A 19536-nucleotide genomic window follows, 5' to 3' on the forward strand; every position below is an offset into this window, starting at 1 on the left:
GCAGAGCAGTAGTTAATTTACAACAAATAGTCGTAGTGAACAGACAGAAATAGAAAGTAATCGAGAACTTACATAAATTATTTAAGTTATTTATATAGTGATTGTGATTAGTGAATTATTCTCAGTGTAGTGTTTAAATGAATGAATAAAGAAAGTAATTTATAGGTATTTATGGTACGCGCTTGCGTTTTGGAGGGAAGCGCAGACTTAAGCGAATTCTTGGCTAAAACGGAGTTACTAGAACCACGAATCTGGTTCTGGAAGTTATTCAGCTCGATCTAGAGAATTATTGGAAGTTTTGCTGCAACACGTATTTGAAAGTTTAGAAGTAGTTTATATAACGTGTCTCAGAAGGATTTATGTTGCTTCTACCAGCTTGTTCCAGGAAGCCGTATCGTTAAGGAAATAAAAGCTAAGAAGTGTTACTGGTGAGCTCATTGAACACTGTCCGGTAAATTACCATCTGAAGAAAATAAGAGAAACTCTTGTCGTCGCTGCATGAAACCAAAGAAAACCGCTGAAAACCTCCTTTGTGTTTGAGGCTGTTTATGAACAAAAGCTACAGTACTGGTATCCAAGCTTCTAACCACCAGAAGATATAAGTCACCTAGTAAATAGCTCACTTCGTGAGGTTTTGCTACCTGACTAATGAACAGTGGAAGTACACAATAGATCAATAGGTCGAAGTGTTAGGCTCTTGTTACAGTACGATGGCTTGCGGCGTAGCAGAAAATGGAACTATTTGGAAGGAAAAAAACAGCCACAGGTACGGTGGCTGTTCTCAATTATGCGGCCACCCGGGCCGAGGCTGTGGAAGTGATTATATGGTAGCCCGTTACACTATTGTGACCGGCGATGCGGCTAGTCACGCAATTCAATACGCATGCACTTCTTTATTGTATTCGAGTAATTCGAAAAGTGATGTCTTAGACATCGTTGTCTTCCTTCTTCTTTTCTTTAGCAGGAGAGCTAGCAACAACATGTACTTACTGTTCAATGACATCTTTACGTACAACTAGCAAACTGAGGACGTGATGAAGCATCCACGTGTTAAGCTAGGTGATCGACGACGTGTTTAGTGTCGTGGCTTGCCAGCGTAGTGTAAGAGAGCCCCTAGTGATGTAGATTCACGTCATAGCTGATCTAATCTCATCTAAGCAACATCAAATATATATTGAATCATAATTAAGGAAAAGTGGTAACTCATGACTTCATTGGTCTAGTTTTTATCCGAATTAAGATTTTACACAATTACTTCGTTAGTTATTATCCTCAACCTTGTCAAAATAGATCATGATTGACCAGTATTATTTGATTCCATAACAATATTTCTCTTTCTGTATTCTAAAAATTACTATATCTAATCTAATGAAATTTGAGTTGTCACAGCTTTCCAATTTGAACTTATAGATCACTCCTTATATAGAACGCTAAATCCAAATACGTTTAAAAAATATTGAGGTTCTAATTCGTTTCTCCCTAAATATATTTTGTCAATTTCAAAACTTTTTATCAGTATCTCAATCGAAAGAAATTGATGAGTTCCTGCACGAAACAGAAAAAGTCACAAAAACAATTTTTTCATGTAGTCTGGTCTATTTTTCTGTCAATGTCTCCTTTCATTACACCATAGCGTCTCTAATTGACGCGACGTGTGATGAAAAAGTTTTTTGCTCCGAATAGTAGTTTCTACTGCCCTTTCTTATGAACTTTGATATGATTATCGACTGTTTTTATCTCATGGTTTTTATACGGAACAAAAAATATATAACTTTAAGAACGAATAATCAAGTTTTTTAGCCATATGCGGCTTTGGTTTTTATTATAACAACTGAAAACTTGCTATTTTGCATTAATAATTACATTCGCTACAAGTTTTCTCATGAAATATAGTTGGAATCGCATTTGAATTTGATTTGAATTCAAATTATAAATCTAAATATAGAATATGCTATTTTTTCTCTTTTTATTTTAACGAGTATTTTCTATCAATGCAATCTTCAATTTCCATTATCTACAATAACACACGACAAATGTATATATTTAATATCGTTAAAATTTTTTTCTACGAGTTTTTCTGAAAAACTGAAAAACATTTACGCAATCTTTCAAGCAGTTAATTAACTCCTCGACGATTTTTTTGTTCCAGTTTTATTTATGTTAGTGTTGACGCAGTACCAACAATTTTATCAATATATGAAGGCCGTTTTCTCTTTCAACCTCCAATAGGCTATAAATAAAAGATAAGTTCATATAAAACAATAATTTTATTTTACGCTTACGGTTACTTTTCGTTATAATCACCGAAGAGATTGAGATTTTTGTCATATCTGTGGACAATTTTTTCAATACCCTCTTCAAAGAAAGTTGCCGCAAATATAACCTCACCGTTTAGTAACCATAGAGGAAAAAATAGACCTCGAAACTTCCGTAGACAAAGCATTAATGGGGAACGTGCAATTTTCTTCAACGATTCTGTCAACTCGTTGAACCAGGTCATTTGAAACGACAGATTTGTGTGCTTGGCCCTCTTCATTATGCACATCGTTACGTCCATCTTTAAACTTTCGAAACCATTCACGTACAACACCGTCACTCATAAAGTTTTCCCCATACACACGACTCATTCTACGATGGATTCCTGCAGCACTATGACCTTAAACCTTTAGAAAACACTTCGCGATTCACACACATCATTAATGGCGGACATGTTTATGTGGCTGTGGCACATTGCCGACTGACGCCTGAATGTCACCAATGGTGGAGTGTGTAGTGCGAGAACTTCGCAGTAGCCTACAGCTCAAATCCGCTTTCTTCTGTCCGGGTAGAGGCTGCACGAAGCGATCGTAAGTTTCTCTCTCAAACTGAAATATCTTTTACCACGTTTATCATCTACTAGCTTTTTGAAGGTAAATGACACGGTTTCACTTTGGTTTAGTTTGACCATCAGATCAGTAGTATATAAATTCTAAATATGTATGGAGAGAGAAGAATGATAAGGAACTTTACAGTTGATTCTGAGTTGCAGCACCAATAAAAACATATTACTACATATTATAAAATTGGGATTTCAACTGTGTTTGGTCGCAATGAACTCAAAAATTTCAGAACGGATTAATTCTAGCGTTCAGTAACATATAGATTGATTTATCAACATTGTTACCTCATCCTTCCAAAATATAACAAAACGATACATGGAGGGATAATACCCTCTTTTATAGATTTATATAAGTCCGGGATGGCATAAATCTATTCCTTTACGTTAGCTTTTTATACCCATTCTAATAAATATTACAAATAAGAGGAATGCAATTACCGATAAATTGAGATGAGAATATGCAGATTGCTTCATCAGTATTAGAATGTGGAAATCTAACATTATTGTTGAACTCATTTAGACAACAATGTGAAAGTTGTTTGTTCTCTTCACCGAGACATTTTGGAGCTCCGTGAAAACTAAACATTTAGACGACGAGTTAGTAAGCGGTCATGCATTGTAACGGGGTAGCTCTTACCGCAAAAATAGAACGAAATACATTAATTTGACTAACTTACTTCCTAATCCACTCGACTATAGTTTCGATGTTCATACATGTTCATTAATTAAAGTACTTGGTACTTGAGTAAATTCCGAGCCTATTGCGTTAAGAGTGGAATCAGTGAATTTCTTATCACTAACATTCGATTCAAAAGTTTGAAACAATTTATATTGAAAGTTATTGAAGTATTTGTGAATTGGAAACCCCGAAATTATTTAGGTAGGATTTGGTTTACCACGATATTATCTCCCAACATATCACTGGTTGTAAGAGCATTCACGCAACTGAAACTTGTTTGAAATTTAACCAAGTATGAACAACGAACAATAATGTGTGTAATTCCATTATTAATAATCACGGAATTGCTGGATTCTTCTTCATTGTTTGTTGGCAGAGTTAGTATTACAGAAGAAGACGACCATGAGATTATCTAATATTGGATATTAGTACACAATAAATTATTTGAGGAGAAAATAATTCAACGTAGTATTCAATAATTGTATAATGGTAAAATAATTGTGAAAAAAATGAAAGAATTTGAAGCACAAGACGCAGGATCTTATAAAATGAGAAATGTGACGTAATTAATATCGGTATGTTATATGCCAATATTTGAGAACAAATTTTTTACTTGAAATACCAAGGGTATGATCAATACAAACAAAAAAGGAAATTGAATAAAAATGCAGATGAACGTTGATATAAGAGTGAAATAATAAATTGATTAAGATACTGAGAAATTGGAAGACAATCCATTATTACTGTTCCCAATGTGACAATGTGACACTAGACATACATTTCCTTTTTCACTTACGATATGTTTTCATTTAAAGATTTTTATCTGCATGGACCCATTGCAAATCATTCTTTTGGTGAACCTCATAGGTGAGGTGAGTGTGGCAACCTTATTTTCTAGTTCTACGTATATTCCATACTATTGATATATCGACAGATCTATTTCTATCTCTAATGCAATAGAATATTAAAAAAGTCCTAAGCCGCGTTTTATCCACGGTAATTTTCTATGTCTATAGTTCTATTAGAATCTGGAGGTATATTTTCATTCACCTGTACGATCTGGATCTCTACGTAGTGAGAAGAGTTCTAGGACTGTACTGTATCTCAAAATAAGTTTGAAATTGGGTTTTATTCCATAATATGCCACATTAGCTTTAAATATACAAAAAAAAAAGGTAACGAATAGAGATTTTCTCACCTCAGATCTTATCGAGCTCACCAAAACTTCAGAGAAGCTCTCTTCTACACAGCTTCGTTAACAATTGGCAATCTTTTCCTTTTATGTAACTAGAATACCGTCGACTATAGAAAAAAATTTATATTTGCACTTTTGGAGAGGGTTAAGGAATAAAACTTATTTTCATTTCAAAAACCTTCGTACTCATTTGAAAGTCAAAGGTAAAGTCCATCTCTTTCATTCGCGAATATACAAATAATATCGAATAGAATACAATTTTTTATCTTGGTTGTACACGTCGCAGGAAAATAAGCAGTATGTAATATTTCATTAATAAAATCAATAGAAGAAGAAATTTCTTGCCTACTATATGGAAATTTTCTTCTGAAAAAATAGAAAATATGTAATTATGGAGTTTCGAAAAAATTTTAAAATATCAGGTTAGAAAAGCAGTTGTCGAGGTAGTTCACTTATCCTTCTGATTAGAGTAGGTACTATTTGATGAAAAATAGTCAATCTCCAAAGTCTTACGAATTAAATTCTAATTCTACCGAATTGTTTACTGAGAACATAATTATCACAAAACTATCACTTATAGAAAAGCATTGACCAACTAAAAATCAAGAAAATTTATGGGGTTCATAAAAAACTTTAATTGTGAAAACAAGTCTGATACAAGACTGTCAGTATCAGGTCAATGATATGAACTGGCAACTAGCAAATTTCCACGGTTTTATAGAAATAGAATATAGCAATAAGCTCATGATTAGGTCGATTTATAGCCAGAACATTAAACTTAATGGAAATAAATCGAGGCAACAATCTTGTTATCCCGTAAACAAAATGATGGAGAGAATATCGTGGCACAGAACAAACACATTAAGGAGGAAAAAGAAGAACATCAATTATAAAGGAATAAATTAGTTGCTAGGAAGGCATCTCGACTAAAGTCTTTCTTTAAATTAAAATTTGAAACCAATTAACATAATAAGGACGTTTCAGTCTCGGTGTAGTTCAAATCGTGTCACGTTATAATGTTTCAAAAACTTTAATAGAAAATAAGAACAGTTTTGTCTCATGATAAAGTAACATCATTTATTATTCTGAATGTAATTGAATTGTTTAGTTTACTCTGGGTAATATCATTTATAACAATACAATATTTATGAAATTATTGTAGAACCGTAAATTGAAACAATTGATTAAATTTAACGTTTTGATTAATGAAATTGTTCATATATATATATATATAAAATTGTTTCTCATATATAGAACTCATAACTTCCACAACTTCTTGTTTAAAGTTTAATTGAAACGATGAAACGTTATAAGAAGTAGTAAGGTATGGCTGACTTTATTTTCATGTTAGAACAAAGTGGTTATATTCATTTGAAACAGACAGTTAACCAGTACTTTAAGCCGGTTATAAGCCAATAACCAGGAAGTGCGATTGTTAATATCAGTGTAGTGAAAGTAAACAGTGTGTTTGAGGCCGCTTGGCAAGATCAAAAGATTGCATAGACGATAATTGCACGTCGCTTAACATTATGCACGTCTCTTACCATATGTAAAATCAAACAATGTTCTAACCTCAAATTTTATTCAATATTCTATGACCAGTTTAAAATTAACAAAGATATGTAAAGTCAACACGAAACAGTGATAAGAAGATCACTGGTGATAGTTATATCTGTTGCTGTCTTGCTTTTGGAAGAATAGAACAGAGGAGCCAGGTCCTGGCTCGATGAAACAAGAGGAAATATAAGTTAAGCTATAGAATTAAATAAGAAAACTTCCAAAAAATATTTGTGAATGGATGAAGAAGCATTTGAAAAGCTCTTAGGAAAATAAAACATAAGATAGAAAATAGAAAACTTAGAAGTAATATCAGCAGATCAGAAACTCATTTCTCCATAGAATTGCAGCTTGCACGCTATGAAAATGGTCCCAAATCGATAATGTAGCAACTGCGAGATCTTACATGAAACAACTTCATCAGCGCATGCTTTTGATCAAGAAATAATGATTCTTGCAATGTATTGCTCTTTGTCTTGCATCATGTCAAGCGGCTTTTATTAAGTAGAACGGAGTTTCTTAACACGTTGAGCCCCAGTACAACTGATTTTTCCCCAATGCCCAGAGCGGTCCTATGGACCGCACGGTGAATTTTATTTCGAACTCTCTCCACGATACAAAAGATCGTATTAAAATGTGTTTTACAGTTTATTTGGACCGTCCTGGGGCCTTGAAACATTATTCTACTCTTGGTACATTTGATTTTTTTCACGATCTTAAAAAGCTTGTTTTTGTATAGTTCAAGTCGGGTGTACCTTTCAAAGAAATACAATGAAAAGATTTATTTCGAATGAGAAATGCAAAAATGATGTTTTTGGTGTGCGACAGCATTTTTGCGCACTTTCTATATCAAATAAATAATTTCTTCATGTTTCCTTGGGTAATCTCAACGTGTTAAAACAAAAGTTGGCATCATCGCTGGCATTACTGTAAATTCAAGTTAAAGCCCAAACATAAGGATTGAAAATTTTATTCCTTTTATTACTTATGTTATAATATACTTTTTGATGCCCCTTCTAACCGATTGTAGCTTGTGATCCATTCCAATAGAAAAATAATTTCACAAAGAATAATTTTTTTGTCGACCAATCTGTCGAATGACATAATTTTTCATTAAAAACTTATTTAATTCAAAAAAAGCCATACAATCACTGACTGGTTTAGAGCCGTTTGAAGAGGAATATATTTGTTGTATTAAGGATATTTAAGAAACGATTCGGAACCGGATGATGCAAATGGATAATTAGTATAGAAATTTTAGTGAGTTTAGACATTTTTAGAATAATGAATTTAATATAAAAAATAATTAATTTCGAAAAATTGATTCAACCCAGCTCAAAATATTGAAATATATAAATGAAATATTATTTTTTATTTAAGATATATAGTATATTCTTATGTGCCTCACCAATGAACCTTAAAAAATAATTCAAGTGATTTAATATTTGATACACCTTGTATAGGTACAACCGTCAATCTTAGTTCAATACGGTGGTATTCATATTCGTTATAAAATGCGGATGTCCACCCGCTTCTCCACTCTGTATAGAAAAATGTCTATACGACAAGTATTCTGGTGGTAAAGGTTGGTCCCGTTTGACGGCCCTTCTCTGTTTTTTAATTTTAAGATATCCTAGGACGGTCACTAACCCTATAAATACTATAAAACCCATGCAACAGCCAATAATAAGGCCGAGGCGACGTGTTAAAATAGATTGGGTACCCATGGAGTGGTCAGGTAGAATTCCCATTCCTACGTGCATACTATCTGGTGCTCCGAGGGTATTTACTTCCGCGCATCTACTTGTAGGAGAATCGACTAATAATGGACGCATACCATCTGAGAAGACTTCCAAATCTTGGGATTCGTTGATAGAGCGTCTCAAACCTTGTGGAGATTCTTTGAGGTTAAGTGCCCAGTTTCCAAGTGCCAAGACGCATATTAGATATTTCGTATCTGGGTGGAGTTTCGAAAGTTTCATGGATCGTGAGAAGCGATCCAATTTTCTTCCCCGAATCTGCAACAAAAATGAAATCTCATTATTACAAGAAAAGTATTTGGATAGATATCTTTTAGTTCGATGTTTCACAAAAGCCTAAAGATGGAAAGAAGCAGAAAAATACAAAAATTACTTATTTTAAAAGGTAAAATCGATTGGAGAGTCATTGTTTCTAAACAAACCAAAAATCATCATACAGCAAGTGCTTAATGACTAATCACAATAATCTTCATGATTCTCCAGTAAGATTATTTGAAAACGTAAAAAAAATTGGGTCTCAGCGTTATTTTGATACTATTAATCGTCACTGAATTAAAACGAAATCTGTTTATTACGAAAATATTGAGGTAAATACTGTTGCAATCAAGATAACGAATCGATGTTTACTGTATCTATTCAGAGTCCTGGCTGAACAATAACTGGAAATGTAGATGTCAACTCATTGGGACTCCATTCAAAGTTGTACGGAGAATTTCATAACAAATGTATGTCATACTAGTACATTATTTTATTTTTATACATTAAAACCCAATTACATAATTGATAGTGTTAAGGAACAAAAAACAGTTTTCGGTTGGCTTATTCCTCATTAATAAATTAACAAAATATTGATGATTGGTTTTTCTTGCCAAATAATATATTTTACTTTTCTAGGAAACTTTTCTTCACAATACGTGATATCTAATTATATATATAACTAAATATATACTTGACTTTAGGTCATAGCAATCAATAAATGATAGTTTTCCATGAAAAATCAAGATATAATTATTAATGAATTACAAATTTATGCAGCATCTGTTTTATTGATGAGTTCTCATAAAAGTGAGAAAAATTTTGAATTCACATAATTCATGCTGAATAAAAATAATATTTTATAATTGAATCGGGTTTTTTAAACGAGCGTCCAAGTCCAAAAATAAACTTTAGGAAAAATAAAAAAAAAACTGTTTAAATCAGAATATTTCACTTAAAATATTTTTAAAAAATGTCAACATGTAAAGAAATTCAATTTACATTAGGTTTCAAAATTTTATACTTGTATCTTTATAATTTAGTAATATATAGCTATAAAAATGTGAAACTATTGCCTCAAAAAAAGTTGGAAAGAGATAAAAAACCATTAAATTTCAAGTAAAAACTGTTATTTTTATTGTAAGATAATACTTACAATTTACTAAAAAGATAGTAAAATTACTTAAATGAGTTTAAAAGAAGAAAAAAATCAAAGATGTAGATTTGAGGTGATATTTCGGACTTCAACCTCGAAATCACTGGTAATCTCTTGAGATCTGTCATCAGTTGGCCACTCACAAATTTCTTCGAAAAATCCCCGATGGTCGTCTGGAATGTAGGCTCTCAGTTTTAATATCTTTTTAATATCTTCCAACTTTTACTAGCACTCTACCTTAGTAAGCCTTAAACGAAGGTGGCGAGAGAGTATCTGCTTTTTTCTTATCCAGTAAAAAGTTTTGATGAATAATACCATTTATTGTAGGTAGGCTTTAACACATCCTTTAAACTTAGATTCATAAACGAACATAAAGAGAGTATTAATTTGAAAGTACATTTTATCCTTCTTATTTGTGTTTTTTCCTTTTGTTTCTTGTGATATACACGATCGATTTTTGTAGAGCCTATTTTGCCATTTCTTGAAATCTAAAACTATGTCAGATGATGTAATCTCATGAACAGTGAACTTATTAAGTCGTGATGAGTTTTGCAAACTACTATACAAAGACTGTTTTGGAGATTATAATAACAATAGACAAAAATGAGCAGTAACAGCTGACTGCAGATAACAGGCGAAAGTCCAGAAATCAAACAACAAAATCCATAGAGAACGTGAACGCCTTTAAAAAATTAACCAAAAAAAATTAAAATGCTGATTTGACCCATTACCACTCGTCCCTTTTTACAAAAATCGATGTATTGTGAGATTACAAACCCACCAAAACACCCTTTAAAAAAACCAATTCAATTGATATTATTCCATAATGCTCAAATCAAAATTTTTCAAAAACGTTGTCATCTATAAATCTAACCTTGAAAAAATTATGTTCAAATCAACTTAGTTGGAATCGTGTAACTAGCGCCCTTTATGTCAGATGTATATTTTATATCAGAGTCAGATATAAAAACAAATTAATTGGATACCTCAGCTTTCTGAACAAATTCGTATAGAATTTCATCTTGTCGGTAGTTTCGGCAAAATTGTAACCGATGTATATAAAATTTTTCTTCTTCAACACTTTTTAGCTATACAAAACAATCGAAGATGCATTCAGACTTCTGAAAGTACTCTGATTCACCACAATGCTCGCCCCCACAGCGCTCGTGTAACCAATAACTCCTTCAGCAATTTCAATAGGACATTCTAGATAACCGACCATAGAGTCCCGACTCAGCTTTGAGTGATTTTTATTTTTTAGCCCCCGAACTGAAGCGGTGGCTTAGATGGCGGCGTTTCAAAACTGACGTGGATCTCAATTGATTCGTCAGAGGTAATTGCAAATGTTGTTTACAGATATGCTTAATCCCTTAATCGTCAAGGTAATTGTATATTCACCACTTTTTTCTTCACAGTCCATCGGAGGTTGAAAGGCCTTACGCCAAGCCAATTACTTTTGAGTTTTCTACCTATCTTGGAGACCTTTTTTCAATACAGTCTGTTGACAATTAATGTATCAAATTAAAACATTTTTATTAGAGAAAATATTGATACAGTCGTTAGATTAGTTAAAAATCAGTCACATAATGAATGGATAGGGAATGTTTTAATATGTTTCTATAAATTTGAATAATTTATTGTTAATTAAAAGTTCTCATTTCCCCGCTGAATTTTCTATTTCAAACTAAATTGTCTTTATGAAGTAGCTGTGTATTAATCCACCTAAAATACTTGAAACTTTGTACAAATTAGAAAAACGGTACGCGGTATTTTGTTCTATTGGGCTTGTCTATTCTGCGTACAAATGAAAAAGGTGAAATATAATTTCTACCAGGCGAGCCACAATAAGTTGTAGGTAGGTTATCTTCTTCTTCCATAGACATTTAAAACTCATTAAAAGAAAAGTTTTATCTACCGTAGCAACGCATGTAATAGTGGTATTTCATGGTTTATAGATAACATCGACGTTAAAAGCACGAGAATATATTTCTGGAGTGAATTATTGTTTTACAGAACAAAGCAGTGAATGGTGTATCTTTATAATGAAACAGAACTGGCACGCCACATTATAGGTTGCCATAATTCTCAAGTTAAAATAGCAGCTCAATTGTAATGTCAAAACTCACTCCCTGGACTTCAGTTCATACATTACTGTATTATATACAATGGTATTGAATTGGCGTGATTTTCTATTGTTTTTTTACTTTCCAAGAAATATTGTTTCCATTATTCAGGAAGAATTATTCAGGCACAATTTTGTTGCTTCTATGAATCAGATCTTGTTTATATCATATGAGAATGAACCATAGTTTTAATAGTAAATAGATGTCTAGTAATATATAATTGATGTTAATAATTATTTAAATTATCGTTACATTACAATTTTTTTTCAAATTGACTCATGTAACAAGTTTTTCTTGAATGAAACATATTTGAAAATATATCAGATTTTTACCATTCTTTTTCCAAGTTAAGTTGGAATTTTTGGAACACACACTCACAAGACAAAAGTTTGTAAAAACTAAAAAACAAACATAAAAATAACTAAATATAGATACAAATAAAATGAAATTTCAATATACACACGAAAATCGCACTACGTAACAAAATTATAGGTAATAGTGATAAGTAATTAGTTTATAAGTCCACAGCAAAATTAAACCACTATGCATCATGTCCGGAATTAAATATTAATATTAAAATAAAAGTCCTCAAATTATTGCGGAATGTGGGAAAAGATGATATAGATATGATTTCAATTGGCAACTGATTGTGTATTTTTGCATTGTAAAAATATTGAGCCCTCAACTAATTATGAACGTAGAGTAAGTACGTAAAGATACCTAGTGCTCCGCGTTCCTAAGTGGATAGCCGTGCAACGATCTTTCTGAAATTGGAGAAGCGTGCTTACGAATTAGGCAAACGGATTTAAAGATGAATAAGAAGGGAAGAGTCAGAATTTTCAATCTTTTAGTTTAGTTTAGTTTAGTTTAGTCCGAGCAAATATCTTAACATCTCTCTTTTGTAGTTTGAACATTCGCTCAAATTGAATCGCACCACGCGTACCCCAGAAGGGAAGGAGATGCAACTCAATAAGGGTATAATAAACTGTTAAGGAGGTGGCTAAGTTTAGTTCTTTGAAATTTTTTGAATAAAGCGGCAATGTGTAACTCTCATTTCAAGGAATTATCCACAACAAGCTCGAAAAATTTTATAGATTCAACGACGCCAACGTCAATGATGGTGTTTCATGAAGAATCGGACATTAAAGACTAACCCATGGTTATCTGATTGTCTTCTACCGCCAGACCCATTTGCACCAGCTATAGTTCCAGTGTGACGATAAAATACATTAACTGAATGCCACAAATATGCCCCCAAAGATTGCAGTTCCAATTCAAGACCAATTACAAATATCCTGATAAAGTCACCTCATTTGATTTGATTTTGTTTCGATTGTATTTTTAATTATGTTTGTTTTTATCATTATATTTATGTTTTCATTATATGAAATAATTATACGTTAAATATTAGTTCTATATTGTTTTGTTTCATATTCTCATATCAAGATTGTATGCCATATTTCGAAGACAAAGATAAAACCTTTATTTTGATTATGCGTTCCACCGCTGAATGTTGTTGTTTTTATCAAAAATCTACAATGACAAATATTCCGTCCATGGTTTGCCAAAATAAACCGTTTAGATGAAAAGATAAAACTTTTGGGCATTTGGATTAAGGCATTAATGCACTGGAAAAATAATCGCTTTCCACAACTCACTGTCTTTTTTTGTTTCTCTTGTTCTTAAAAGACAAACTGCCTTGAGTAACTTATCTTTCCGCTAAAAATACTTCTGTGTCGATTCCGATAAACTCGATGCTGTGTCAATCGGTTTATGGAAACTTTCCCCTTTGATTCGATATTTGTGTTTGTAATCAGTAATACAAAAGAACAAATTCAGAACGATATTTTTTTATTTATATTGTTAATTTTGTTTATCCGTATGTTACAGTTTTTCTCAGATTATTAGGGAAATAAAATATTTGTACAACATCTTGTGAAGGAAAAAAATCAATTTATTGATAGTTCATGCCCGGAGAAACGTGAGAAATGAAACTGACTTGAAAAATAACAGTGTTCAGTTTAGAATGAATTCAATACTTTCAGGCGGATTCATTTCTTTTATGTGAGAGATATGACATGATGCTGGATTTTCTTAAATGACGACACCCTTAATTTAAACACTATTTTTATAGGGTGCGTAAAGTTATAAATAGCTATCAAATATCAAACATTCCTTAATTACTAGATTATGAACAGTAATAAAGTTCAGAAATATGAATGATCACAAACCTGAGCTCAACTTTTTGAATCAATCACAATTTTTCATGCTTCCACTTTTTCTTTATATTCACCAGTTTTATCCAAAACTACTTCTATGAAAAGGAGTCATGTTGATCCATGAAACTTCCTAAACATTAATCGTCGGTAAGCTCTCATGAGCGTCTCAAACTTAATGATGCTCTGTTGAGTTTAGGTATGGGAGAATGCACTCAAATTAGAATCAAGCCTAGAGCAACTTGTAACGCTGCAACTCAAAGATGTGTTTAGAATGGTCTGTACCTAAGTACTTATTGCACGATATCAGAGAGAGTTGCGTAGGTTAATGCGGAAACGATCCCATTTTTTCTAAAATATAATTTTCGTATTTAATTTTCGTTTTATTTTACTTTAAAAAATTTCACCTGTGATTAGAGTTTGTTAATAATATCCTCGTATCTAAAATATTTTATAGTCTATTTCAGAAAGGTATAGAGCAATAAAATGAAGAATTCCGTCAAGTTCGGCTCAATTTTGGTGTCGGCCATAGGTGTAAGTCTTGAAATAGTATAGTTTGTAATATTAAAATTTCAAGTAATTGCTTAAGAGAATTAGGAAAAGTATGTTTTCTGACCTGAAGTGTCAATATCGAAAAATTGTGTAGGGATTACTTGGGTGGTAGATTATACCGTTACGTTTTGCGTTTAACAGGTACCGTTTAAACTTCTATTAATGCCTCTGCCTAATTCCAACCCTATTTAGATTCAGCTTTCCGTTTTACGAGTATCCTTCCGGCACGCCTTTGACACACTATTTTCAAAGTTTGTGAATGGATAACAATAGGCTAAACCCATATATTGACCCCAAGCCGGGTGGTACTACCTGCACTTGATAAAAAGAAAGAATTTTACAATGAAATTAAAGTCAAACTATGAAATTGGCTTAAATATTCGTTGGGTCACTCTGTGATCCCTTTGTATACCTTATGAGGTTTTGTTACTCTATACCTTTCTGAAATAAACTATAGATAAACATTTTTTTCATACCCTATAGTTGTCAAGTAGGGTAAAATATATTTGTATTGACTGTAAAACTTGAAACTTAATGATATGGGGACCTTGAAATAGTTGAAATTTATAACGAAGGCCTCTTGATTTATCACCTCCGTTTTTTCTAGTTTATGAGATATTTTAGAAGAAGGTCATTCAATTTCACTTTCTTTTTCCAATTACCACTCTTTTTTAAAAAAAAATTCAAACCGGAAGAATGAAAACTTTGAAAAGTAGTCAGTCTTCAAACAGTACAACTACTACTTACGAACACGATCGCATACCACGGCTCTTAACCGAATATTAATTTATTCAGTTAATTTTATCGACTTTATATTAAATCCCTATAAATCTAAGATAAGTTGATGATTAGAAACACCATTTATTTAGGTTTCAAAAGAAGGTGTATAGGGATGCTAAGCAGTTTGGCGAATGTCTACTAATTTATCCAGTCAATTTAGACATTCGAAGTTACATAAATTCCCATCACGCTGAAAATCAGTAAAATTGTTTAAAATATAATTGTACATAAAATTTGAATGTTCTCCATCATTTCCGTTTTTGCGATTTCCAGAAAAACGGAAATTGTAAATCATAAAATTATCTACCAAAAACGTATCAATACTTTTTTTCCTACAAACCACTGTTTCTGAGATATACTGATTCAAAAAGTGTCGTATTTAATGGTTTCACTAATATATTTTCAGCAGTAAACATTTCTTACAACATTGAAATAAACCTAGACTTGTTGTGAGTTTTTGTAAGAAATTTCTGTTGACTGGTTGGAACTGTCATAAGTTCATCAAATTAATTATCAATTGACGAAGATGTTGCTTAAATTCGATGATGTTGTTCTGTAGCTTTGGTATTTCTCGTGCAATCATTATAGTCATAAAATACGACAGTACATCTGAAACATTGTAACTTTTACAACTTTTTGAATCGTTATATATCAGAGATGGTGGCTTGTAGAAAAAAAAGTATTAATGCATTTTTTGTATATAATTTTATGATCCACAATTTTGGTTTGTATTTTCATGATAAGACTTACAGTTTTGCTGATAATCGGGAGAAACTAATTGTTTTCACCTTTTAACTTGAATAATATTTTTTCCACTCACGGAAATGATGGGAAACATTCAAATTTTGTTTTCAATTGTATTCTAAACAATTTTACCGATTTTCAGCTTCTTGGGAATACATGAAGTTTCACTCTTTTCTGGTCTAATTTGACATGACTAGTACACGATTGTGTCTTACAGGAATATGGTGGATTCAACGCCTATTTAAACTATATGGGGATCCGGGAAGCTCCTGATTTTATGTTTCACCCAAGTCAGTCCCTACAAAACCTGAAGAAATAATTCCATAGTTGTTGGCGTCGTTGTTTTTAGTGGCCTAAAATAAAGATCTAGCATGATGTGCTGGTCTTGTTGAAAGTTTCAATATCCTACCGCCCTTATCATTGATTATGGATAGTTCAAATATCATGGAAAATACTGTTCTTCGCCGCAATTAGCAATGTTATTTGGAATTTGAAGTGACTGTGGAGGATTTTCTACTTTCTTGGCCTGCGTCATGGAGACTCAGTTATATCAAAGAGACTACCCACAATTTTCACTCTGAAATATTTAATTGAGGTACCTGTACTTCGAAATTTTAGGTTTGTTTTTATGATTAAATCACATTCACCAATATTTGCAAAGTTATGAGGTCAACTCACACATCTCAAGAGATGGTAAGGTATATACAAACTCCTCGAAAATTGAGTGTTTTAAGAGCACATTATCTTGCTACTTTCTATTAATGGCAATTTGGTTAAAATCTAATCACAGTAGATTTCAAATTGAAGCATATTTGCTAATTACTATATAATCTCTAATTGATACCCAATGTAACTTTGGATAAGTCTCATCGAATACAATTGAATGAAATTATTTATTTTCAACTTAAGAAAACAATCGTTACTATACGCTCTAAACAACTCTTATTTAAAATCTTACCGTTCGTTTGTATATTACACGTATCCACAAACTGTCATATGAATCCGATAACAATAGATTTCAGAGACAAAGTAAAGCAGAGAGAATATGAATATCTCTGCCCTAAATCACATTGTTAACTCTCTGTTATATGTACATGAATTTTGTGTTGCATCCCCGTGTTGTCTCCAGAGTTCCGACCATTTGTAAAAATATAAACGTACGTACATCTATTCATCTAATGTAGCGTAACCCCGTTTCCGACCAACGTTTTATGGTCTCTACATATTTTTATCTGAAATGGTAAACATTCCAACGTATGATATGGAAAAGTTTTTTTTATTTATTTAAAGAGGTCAAACAAGTCCACAAAACGTGTCAGAATTTCTTAATAACTGGGAAGTAGTTTGTTATATTTCTATACAGTATAAAATATTCTCTACTCACATGCTTGGATTCTGAAATTGATAATTTCAGATAATCTTGCATTGAAGTGCCGTTAGCTTTTAACCTTTTAATCCGAATCAGTTGAAGGAATTTTTGTGAAACTCGCCTTAAAAGCAACGTAACATAATTCATTTATTTGAAAGTTTAGTCATGGAGTTAATATTTAAGATAGAGAGACTTGAATGTAAGTGGCCTTGTACTATTAGAAGAGAGAGGAAGCGTATCTTTACAATATTTTACTCATAAAATCAAACCTTCTTATTTTCCTCCTCCTTCGCTACTACTCAAAACTTTACATCTTGGTGATCCAATAAGACTAGAATAGTGATATACCGATGTTCTTTATATCTCTATTCGGTGTTCAGCACCATTTGAGCAAGCTCTCGTACCTCATTCTATCTTTAATATTAAATCTACGAGTTTAGTTATCTTTGAATCTATTCTCGCATCAACGATAAGGCAAATTATGTTAAAATATTAAACAGCTGGAAACCTCTTCAACCATAAGTCAGTAAGGTTTATACTGCCCGCAGTCCAGAGTTATAAGCTTTATGTGCTCTTTCGTTAATTTATGTCGCATAAACAAAACTAATGAGAAATTTAATGTAATCGAAAGTTTAATGTTTGCTAAAAACGAGAATTATGTATTAAAAAAAATCGGAGAAAATGAGAAGAGACAAGGAAATGGATAATGCACCAAAAGAAACTGAAGGAGAATAAAATATAGAAAATATATAAAATAAGTGAATTTGGGAACAATTGATAAAATAAGTGATATACATACAATCAGAACAAGATAGTTATTTATGTAGTATAAACCTTTATAACTAATAAAAACATGGAATGAATGATTTAATACTGATATTTAGGAGACGTAGTGTTTATTCTTTTCTTACTTCAATAAGGATAATTTAAGAATAATATACTTAATCATTATTTTAGATGATACTATCACATGTTATAAAAGTAATTCGCTCAATACATTTCAAAAGCCAAGTACTTCTAGATAGACCAGTGCTGTAAACATTTTTCATTTTCTTTTTTGCTTCAATTTTCTTTTATTTACTAAATATCATAAATCATAAAATCGAAAAATATAATTTTTCGTTTATGAATATTTCACGAATTTTTAACAGCCTAACAAATGTATATTTTCCAACAAAAAAAATGTTAAATGTCGTCACGGGAGGTTAGATAATACAACTCTCCAATTTAACTGCTTTCCGGCTCTAGCTAGACGGTAGTCACGTACTGCTATAATATGTCACTGAAGTGTACATAACATTAATATAATGAATAGAAATTATGTATGCTGGTGGATATTTTTTCACGCAGGTGACGTTCTCATATGCGTGGTGTTTTTATTTATTTGACACGGAAAAAAACTGTGATATATATATATATATATATATATATATATATATATATATATATATATATATGAAAAACGGGGGTTAATCAGGGTTAATGCTGTCCAACACAAATATCAATATTGTAATGACTGACAGAAAACGATCCGCTTTTCTACAACAAATAAGTTACTGTGTGGATAATTCAAAATTTACTCATGATTCAAAAATTGTACTTTCTCCATGTTGACTAGCCAAGTCTGTAAATTAAATTTGGTTTATTTTTTTGTTGTGTCATGATAATTTAGGTTCTAAACGGCTCATATTTCCGTGTTGATACCAGTGCTTCATGTCAATGAAAAAACTGACCCTGTGGTCAACATAATGTTGAGTATTTATAGTTGTGAGAAAAAGTAATCTTCGACTTATAGCACTCGCTGTTAATATTAACGGCCTAGCCAACGTCGTTCTCAAATAATAATTGTGAATGGATGACTCCGTAAGCTTAAAATACATACCAAACAATAATTTTTTTCTCGAATTGGAACTCATATGGATTTATATCGTCCTAAATTCGACACTGTACCATAGATGGACGTCATTACTTATGATTATTTTTCGAGGAAGATAAGAGTCAAATTCCAATTACTCTAGAGCATTGAAGAAACATCAAGATATAGGGTCGTTCATCTTCAGATTCTAGGTTAGTAGTACTAGAATTTTCTATGATGTAGGCGCATTAATAATGCAAAATTTGTTGTGATTTGCAAGATTTCATGTTCTGGTAAGCCTTCTATTTTTGTCACACCTGGCGATGTTTTCGGCAGAAATGGAGATTTGTTGACATTGGTTATATATTTACTGAATAATTGCACTTAATTTGTGAAGTTTTCCTGGTGAGACCATTA

The 19536-nt window shown here is 32.0% G+C and overlaps 1 protein-coding gene across 1 annotated transcript in view; it reads right to left on the bottom strand.

The window, feature by feature from the left end:
• Window positions 1-945: 945 nt before the first annotated feature.
• Window positions 946-19536, bottom strand: part of LOC130901021 (chaoptin) — a 371072-nt gene continuing 352481 nt past the window's right edge. The window contains exon 6 of the mRNA XM_057812071.1: window positions 946-8327. Coding sequence (XP_057668054.1) covers window positions 7788-8327 — 540 coding nt within the window. The 3' untranslated portion in view covers window positions 946-7787. The remainder of the gene's footprint in view (window positions 8328-19536) is intronic.

Source organism: Diorhabda carinulata, chromosome X (genome assembly GCF_026250575.1).
Source record: "Diorhabda carinulata isolate Delta chromosome X, icDioCari1.1, whole genome shotgun sequence".
NCBI classification, from domain to species: domain Eukaryota; kingdom Metazoa; phylum Arthropoda; class Insecta; order Coleoptera; family Chrysomelidae; genus Diorhabda; species Diorhabda carinulata.